Raw genomic sequence first — 8659 nt, 5'->3', positions numbered from 1 at the left:
GCAGCGGCGAGGAGGCCGCCGCCATGAGCAAGAAGCGGCTGCAGCAGCTGGTGGAGTCGCTGAGCCGCTCGGCCAAGCACTGTGAGTGCCGCGCGGAGCCGGAGATGGCCGGGGGCCATTTGCTGTGCTCCGCTGCCCGCCCCCGAGGCTCGGAGCGTCCCCTCCCTTAGGAACGGCGCGTGGTGCCGGGGGGAGGTGCGGGTGATGTCGGTTTTTCACGTCCCCGGAACCAGCTTAATGCGCGAGGTCTCCGTGTCCCGCGGCTTTCCTCTTTGCGCCACCGTTCCGCTATTTCGGTGATAAGGTTTGCTTGTGTTTCGGCTCCTAGTTAATAGAGATGAAGTGGAATGCCTCATCAGGCTCTTCGACACGCTGATGAGTGCGTCCCACAGCCGCTTTGCCGCCGTCGGCTTCGATCGCAACGTGTTCCGCGACACCCTGCACCGTGCCTTCGGCATGACGGACGACGTGCTCATGGACAGAGGTGAGGTCGGCGGGCTCAGCAGGGCTGTGGTGCTTCCTCTGTAACTCTTGGCCAGCCCTCCTGAACAGCGATCTCTGCAACAGTTCCCTTGAAGACTTCCCAGGTTACGTGAAAACCTGAAACTAGTTTCTGTCTGTTTTCTTATTCCAGTGAGAATAGTGGATCCGTACTGCCAACAAAACCCCTTTGATCACTGTGAAAGAGGTTGACAGAGCAGAAAAGTTGTATGCAAACAATTGCTACCTCTGTGTGAGCTTGGGTGGAAGGGAGGTGGAAGGCCAAAGTGTCCATAGGGGAGGAAAAAAGTACATTGCTGACCCAATGAGCATTCCTGGACAAAGGATTGTTGTCTCCGCCGTGTAGGGGCAGCCAAGGAAGAGTCATGCAGGGTGCTGCTGAGTATATTTCTTTACACCGAATGGTTTTCCCACGGTTTGGGAAGGCTCACACTCTTGTATGAGGAAGGCCTGGCAGATAAGGAACACCTGGGTTGCTGAGTGTGGATGTGTCTGTCCCAGCCACCCTTAGTGCCGTGACAGAAGAGGGCAGTGCGATGCCACTGTCCTCCTTCCCTTCCTTCTGTGGCTCCAGGACTTGGTGGCCATTGCAGCCGATGGAGGGCTCTGTCGTGGACTTGATGAAGGTGTTCCTCTGCTTGAGGAAAAACGTTTTTATCTTTTCATTGAACATAAAGAAATATTTATTTGCGTTTCTGTATTACATAAATTTAAAATGCATCTAATAACCCTTTCCAGTGTTCCGCACTTTCGATAGAGACAATGATAATTTCATCAGTGTGATGGAATGGGTGGAAGGCTTGTCGGTATTTCTTCGGGGGACACTGGAAGAAAGGATTAAATGTAAGGTTTATCTGCATGCTAGTACTTAGTGGTAATTATAGTATTCAGGACTATTGAATTATACATCACTTTCATTTTAATAGATTAGTTAATCAAAGTGTTTAATAGTTGACAAGTTTTCTTCTGTAGCGTTCAGTGAAAATGATTTCTGAAACCATTTCTCTGAGACAGATTATTGTGTAAACTCTTACTGTGTTGCTGACAGAAAATCTTCTGAACCGAAGCTTGTTCTACTGTATGGTTTTGACAGAATTTATGTTTTTGTATTCCCACACAAAGCTGGCAGTAAACATGTAGCTTAAGGGGAAGGGAGTGGCTGGATAACAGCCCCCTCAGGCCAAACAAGACCTGTGCCAGCATTCATGTACTGGTACAACAGGGACAAGCAGCAGTTACGTTGATTCTAGCAGTTCTTCAGCTCTGAAGTATAGATGGGAAAACTAAGTCCGTTTTTTAAAATGTTCTTAAGAACCTTCAGAGTAATGATGGAGAAAGATGGTAGAGAAAAAAATGCAGGAATTCTGGAATTTTTAAAAGCGGAAAAAAGTGGGGGGAGGGAGGAAGAGACTGGGGGTGGAGGGGGAGTATTATAGAAAAAGGAGAACGACAGCATGTTGTTTCCATGGTTCTGGTTTCAGCATCAGCCATCCACAATATGCTGTCAAATTTGATCATAAAGCATTGCAATGGAACATGGCTTGGGATGTCACACCACTGGGATATGTGCCAGGATGTAACATCAGAACAACCACAGGCCGTAAAATATGCAGCCCTGCAGTGAGCAGTCTAGGATATACTGCTGTGTGATGGCATGCAGTGGTGTTTATCATAAGTTTATGCCAGTACAAGTTTTCACTGTAACAAAGCCATTAGCAGGGGAAAAAAATCTGCCCCCAAAGTAAAAACTTTTGTTTGTTTTTTAAATAAGTTTTGAGAAGGATACTGATATGTATTATAGTCCTAGATTTCTGATTTCAGGGAGGCAGAAGGATTTGCAAGATACATTAGACATATGCCTGTGCTGAAAATATTCTATTACAGATTTGCTCTTTGCCTTCAGAGATACTTCAGTTGCTTTTTCCATACTAGTACAACTCATTCTTTTTCCTCTGTTTTTCTAAAGCAGTTTCTGAAGTAACTGGGACGTGATTTGTATGTTCAAAGCCCTTTTGATATAGACAGTTGGTCCCAGTGATGAGAAGTTGGGTTTCTAAACAAGAACCTCATTTATGTTCTAAAAAGCTACTCTTAGAGAAGTTAAGATCTGTAAGCTGCTATCGTTTCTATGAACTGAAGAAATAGATTTCAACTATAATGGGTAAATAGGAAATAATTGAGCAGTATCAAAATGTGATAGGTGCATTTCATACATAAATAGTACGAGAACCATAGAACATCCTGAGTTGGAAGGGACCCACAAGGATCATCAGGCCCAACTCCTGGCTCCATACAAGACCACCCAAAATTCAAACCCTGTGTCTAAGAGCAGTGTCCAAATGCTGCTTGAATTTCAGCAGCTTGTGGCCATGGCCACTGCCCTGGGGATTGTGTTCCAGGGCCCAACCACCTGCTGGTGAAAAACCTTTTCCCAGTATCTAGTCCGTATATGTTAAATGTTGCTCAATACATACACTGTACAACATATAATTCATATTTTCTGTCTATAGGCAACAGCTTTATTGATGGGTGATCTAGTTTGTATGAACTTTAAATTTATCTTTTGAAAAGATTGTTTTGAGGTTTATGACCTGAATGGTGATGGATATATTTCAAGAGAAGAGATGTTTCAAATGCTGAAAAACAGCCTTCTCAAACAACCATCAGAAGAAGATCCTGATGAGGGAATTAAGGACTTGGTAGACATAGCACTGAAGAAAATGGCAAGTACTTTCTTACTGTGACACTTAACATCTCTCAAGCTTGTGCTCCCCATATGAGGGTTCTGTGGCTGATCTTCAAGAATTTCAGTTTGGCCCTGTGCCTTGAATAATAGTCATAATGCACCTTTAAAAAAAATTTATTATTATTTATTTTTACTTAAGGCCTTTACTTTATAAGGATTAAATAAATGCTTACTGTAGCATTTGTTGCTTTACACTGCCGTGTTTGTAGAAACAGGAGATTTTCAAATTATAGAAATACAAAAAACTCAAGGATGCTTCTTTTCCACCTACAGAGGAATATTCTGCAGTCGGAAGCGGGCAGGCAGTAGCATACTCCATCATGTGCTGCTATGTCTACACACTGAAAAAGACATGGCAGAAGTATGCCTACAATAAAACCACTCACATAAAGTATTTCAAGGATGTAGGTATACCCACAATGTAAATACATAGAATGCATCTTAACGTTTTCTTCTACCTTTATCCTTGTGCAGCCATTGTTGAGATTTGTCCCTGGGATTCTCAGTTCAAGCTCTTCCCACGTTGACATTTTGCCTTATCAGGAATTCTGTTAGCAAAGCTGTACTACGTAGTTGAGTTTGTTCCATCTTTTATGCTGTAAGTAGAGACAAACTCTACTTAAAGATCCTGTCTGAGCAGACTGATGGCCCAAGGAAGATTTTTGCGTTAAAAAAAAAATCCACATGAATGAAATATCTGTTAAATAAACAGGCAATTACTACAATACTTTGCTAAGGACTTCTCCTTGTGTAGGACCATGACCATGATGGCAAACTTTCTTTTGCGGACTTTGAAGAAGCTGTCAAAAATGAAAATCTTCTCTTAGAAGCCTTTGGACCGTGTTTGCCAGACGTAAAGGTACATCAGCCTTCAGTTAAAAAAGACGTATCTTCTTACTATTTTTAACTATATGTTCAAATTATGGTATTAACTGTCTTTGTATGAAGTTTGCTGAATTCATCTGGTGTTTCAGTTGTGAGACTTTCTGAATTCATGTCTGCCTGTCACAGTACACATTTCCTGATACAGTCAAACATTGAAAGCATAGAAACATACTATGTCATGCCACTTGCCTGTGCTGTGGCAGCAATACAATAAATGATTCTCAGTAAGCATCCTCCCAGGCTAAGAAAATGAGATAGTCTCTTGCAGTTTATCTGAAACTTCTCCAGGAATGCAGTGTTTGTTCTTTCTTCAGTGCCACTGGCTCCACTGCCATTCTTTTGGGAGAGACTGGTAACCTTCTGAGAAAATACCTAAGAAGTGTCATCTCATACTATAGTGCTGCTATTGCACTGCTATTCCATCCAACTGAGCTTTATTTATTAGCAGTGCACCCAATTCAGATAGATTTTTTTCCTGAAAGATGGTCATTTGAGATGCAGTAATTTCCTCAGTGTTAAATCAAACTGAAGCAAGATGTCTGCTTTGTAATAGTAATTTTTTTACTAATCCATCATTATACTCTTTGAACTGCATTTCATTTTTAAATGCCAACAGCCTTGCCCTCATAGAAATGGAAAAACAAGACTCTGACATACATGCAATAATGCATAGAAACAGAAAAGTTCCATAAGATTGTTGAAAACAAGGCAAGCATTTATTTGCTCAGAACCTACATTTCATGCCAGCTCACCTTCCTAATAGGCTGGAAGATGGAAGGAAGGAGTCTCGTAGCTGTGGCTGCAGTCTGGATTATCTCAGGTCACCCGAATAGCAGCTGTTTTCAAAACGTCACATTTTAAAAGGCTGTCAGTAGGCTTTCAGTGACCCAGGGTCAGTACTTCCATTTTTCTCCATCAGGGAAAAGTTTTGAAGAGTTTCTTAACAGCATTTATGTTCACTGATCAGCGCAGAAAAATGATTTGCTTTTTGTCAGAATTGGTGGTAAATCAGGGATACAATTCCAGCCACTTGTGGCAACAGGTAGGAAACTGAGTCGGTTTCTTAATTCCACTCTTTGTGTGTCTGTTCTGCACCGTACCCTACTGGTACCTTACTAGGTCTCTAGCTCCATTTTTAAAAAGAATTCTGTTTACACACCCTTCCGAATCCCCCCAAAAAATCAACAGATTTCAGCTATGAGCACTTCTGAGCATGAAGAAAGCTCAGAATTCACAATTGTATGGTTATAACTTCAAACACTGTGATCAGTTTCTTGATGACAGTAATGATACTGGATTTAGCTTTTCCATGCTACAAAGTATTGTCTCACTACTTATACATTTCAGTTGGCCCTCTTTTTCTAAATGTGAATGTTCCAGTTAACTGAGAAAAAACTTATTTTTTTTCTCCTGATTTAACAGAGCCGTATGGCATTTGAAAGGAGGACCTTCCAGGAAAAGCGTAAACCCTAACTCCAACTGGAACACTGCTCTAAGAATTCTTCATCATTCCTCATAGGACAGTAGAAATAAAAGCATCACAAAACAATTGATATCTTAAGTTTTAATATTCCTTTATTGTAAAAGCTATGGAATAAATAGAATTTGCTTTTATTACTTTACTTAATTGCAGTTCTTTAAATGCACAGGACAAGGTTGCTACAGTATTATGCTGGTTTAGTTTTTATACTGGTACTATTTTTAACAAGGAATTGCTTGAAAATGCAATATAAAACACTTCTTTTTTAATTTAAAAAACAAAATTAAGTATTTTAATTATATCCTCTATAAAGAACTGTAGAAGGATGCTGCCAGCAGTATCTATATTCTTCTTCTCTGCTTTACTAGTGGCTTGGTGGCACTAGTGCCTGGCTTTTCCACAGATGTACTCGAAACAGACTCTGCTACCTGAAATAGGAAAAAAAATTTCTAAGTGAAGCATAACCATTGTTGGTTTTTTTTAATGCTAGTTTTAGAATAACGCTGTGTCTTCGGTCTTTCAGTACTAACAGGCATATATTGTTACAATCACACTTACATTGATTTTTTCAATAGAAAAGGGAGAGAAGTAACACCAAAGGTGCATTAAATATAAGAGAGCTAAAACTCTTAAGAAATGCGAGTGTGTTAGCTATTTTTTCTTTTTTGGGTTTTTTTTGTTGTTGTTGTTGTTGTTTTGTTTTTGAGAAAATTTCTATCACCCAAACCAATTTCAGATGCTCCATGATATACACTATTAAATATTTTATCACTTGCTCTCCATAGCAGAGGTGTTTCAAAATAAAGTCTGGTACACTTTGACTTTGATATTTTGGGAAGGGAAAAATGTGTTTTTGGCAAGCATTTTAGAGATGTACTTTTTTTAAAGGATGTGTGAAAATGAAAATATCAGAACTTTAAGAATCCATACCTCTTTCAATTTATTTCGAATCAATGTAGCTGAAGTATTCAGTGAATCATCATCCATATCCACTTTAGGTATTTCTGGTAGCTGTGGACCAATAATGTCAGTATTGTCCACATTTGTTTCAGTGAGAGCAGATTTGTTACCCTCTCCTCTCTTCCTCTTACGTTCCTGCAGGTGAGTTGTACGAGGCATAAACCTGTCAGTTCCATTATCAGCTGGAACTGTTCTTTGCTGAATTAAAGGCACTGGTGAAGCACATCCTCCTGGATGTGTCTTCAGAGATAGGGCTGTGCTTTGACCAAAGTTCCCAGAGATTTCAGCACTGTGGTTGTCACACTGGGGAAAAGTCAATAGGCCCTGACTGTGATTGCTAGAAGGATATTCCATGTTTTGGGACACCCCATGAGAATCTGGAAAGCAGGATGGATCCCAGTGACTAGCTGCATATGATCCTGATGTGCTCCACTGACAGTCAGGCTTGGTCTTCCTAGGCCCCTCTGTTTTCTTCAACAGAAAGCAATCTTTAAAACAAAGAAGCCAAAACAAACAAACAAACAAAAACCTCTCATTTTATGCCATTAATTCTAACACACAAGTAGTGTTCAATACAGTGACAGAAACACTACCAGCAACACTTCATTCCCAGTTACCTTTCTGTGATTCTGCTTAAACAGCACCTTAAGAAATAACCTCCTGCAATGAATAATGATATCCAAGTACATAAGCATAAGAAAGGAGAGGCCTATACTTGGCACTGTGCTTATTTTACAGCTTGTCCATCCTTCAGCGCTGCCTGGAAACTCAGCAGCAAGGATGCCTGTCAGCCCAATCCATTCTTCACATTCCTTACAGAGCCAAATGGCAGGCTGGAAAAGATTTGGGTTTTTTGGTTGGTTCTTTTTTTGTGTATTTTTTTCTCTTACATAACTGTCTTTTTGGCTATGCCTGAAAGAACTGCAACAAGGGGGAAAAAAAATGATCCTCAATTTCCTGGCAGTGCTTAAAATTTCAGGTAACATTTTGAAAAGAAAACAAGAGAAGGAAACAGTGAAGTTTTAAAGCTTTAAAGTGCACATTAACTAAAACGTTGCCTTCTGAAAGATGCATCTTTAGAAATAATTGAGAAACATCCTAATTCTGCATCTTTTAAAACAGATAAGTACAAAATATTTTCTTTAATAGATGCTTTTGGCTTTACCAAGACCCAGCAACCACTGAAATTAAGATTCTACATGAAATGTAATTACAAACCTCTTTGATTTGTTGCTTTTGCTATATACTTCCTTCTGTCCTGCAGCTTCTCCCTAGTTTCTTGGACTGTTTCAAATTCTGGAGCATAGCACACGTGCAGCAAACTCCCAAAGAAACTGCGTTCATCCATTTTTTTCTTGGCCACCCTGAAGGAAACTAAATGGCGTTAGCAGAACTGAGGGCTTTACTCTGGAATGTAGATCATACACAAAGAGGCTGTGAAGGATTAAAACAGCAAAAGGCAGTTACTGCTCTGCACAGTGTACCTCGCACATTGCAGATTCTGGAATTTTATAAGATAAACTTCAGTGAATTGCTCCGCGGGATATTCATCTAGGGCGTGGTACTCTTCTATGGCACCGTACAAGGCAAACTGCTCCACTAATTCCTTCATGACACCTAACGCAGGAACGCCCTGGATCAGTAAATAACGAGATTCCAAGTTGATGGTATACACCTGAAATAAATACAGGAGAGTATTCTCAAACGCCCGCGCTCTTGCTTCACTGCAAAAATAGCAGCTCACAGCATTCGCGTTGCCGCTGCTGCTCAGCCGCTCTCAGGATGCCGGAAGGCCCGCTGTGCTCCGTGCACAGATGGGATCCGCAGGAAGCCGGGAGCCCGGCCAGAGACAGCGAGGTGCGGCTGTTCGGGGGAGGAATGACCGCAAGCTTCCTACTCGTCACAGAACATCAGCTGGAGCTGACGCTTCTCCACAGCTCGGAGAGTTTGCGGAGTAAACGAGTCTCCGGCCGATTTCCGCACGGCGCGGCCCGCCCGCCCTCGCGCCGCACCTTGACGGCCCTGGGCCGCCGCCCCTCGCGGTACTTGGCGCGCGATCCGCAGGCGCCCAGCTGCTGGTGGTGCCT

General features: G+C 41.6%; 3 protein-coding genes across 3 annotated transcripts in view; 2 read left to right on the top strand and 1 right to left on the bottom strand.

Moving 5' to 3' along the window:
- FAM133B (family with sequence similarity 133 member B) overlaps positions 1-8659 on the top strand; it is a 25679-nt gene that overhangs the window by 1444 nt on the left and 15576 nt on the right. The window contains exon 2 of the mRNA XM_031553891.1: positions 8128-8133. The gene's annotated coding sequence lies outside the window, so the exon portion shown is untranslated. The remainder of the gene's footprint in view (positions 1-8127; positions 8134-8659) is intronic.
- On the top strand, positions 7-5681 carry EFCAB1 (EF-hand calcium binding domain 1). Its single transcript, XM_010712567.3, has 6 exons — positions 7-81; positions 329-484; positions 1240-1344; positions 3073-3224; positions 4002-4106; positions 5555-5681. The coding sequence occupies exons 1-6, from the start codon at positions 24-26 to the stop codon at positions 5603-5605; spliced, it is 627 nt and encodes a 208-aa protein (XP_010710869.1). The 5' UTR covers positions 7-23; the 3' UTR covers positions 5606-5681.
- RBM48 (RNA binding motif protein 48) overlaps positions 5690-8659 on the bottom strand; it is a 3313-nt gene continuing 343 nt past the window's right edge. The window contains exons 2-6 of the mRNA XM_010712686.1: positions 8585-8657; positions 8057-8247; positions 7791-7936; positions 6543-7060; positions 5690-6040 (exon numbers count right to left, since the gene is read on the bottom strand). Of these exons, the coding sequence (XP_010710988.1) occupies positions 5954-6040; positions 6543-7060; positions 7791-7936; positions 8057-8247; positions 8585-8657 (1015 nt within the window). The 3' untranslated portion in view covers positions 5690-5953. The remainder of the gene's footprint in view (positions 6041-6542; positions 7061-7790; positions 7937-8056; positions 8248-8584; positions 8658-8659) is intronic.

This window comes from Meleagris gallopavo, chromosome 6, assembly GCF_000146605.3.
Source record: "Meleagris gallopavo isolate NT-WF06-2002-E0010 breed Aviagen turkey brand Nicholas breeding stock chromosome 6, Turkey_5.1, whole genome shotgun sequence".
Classification (NCBI taxonomy): Eukaryota; Metazoa; Chordata; class Aves; order Galliformes; family Phasianidae; genus Meleagris; species Meleagris gallopavo.
The sequence above is the reverse complement of the archived record's forward strand: the minus strand, read 5'-3'. Positions and strand labels throughout refer to the sequence as shown.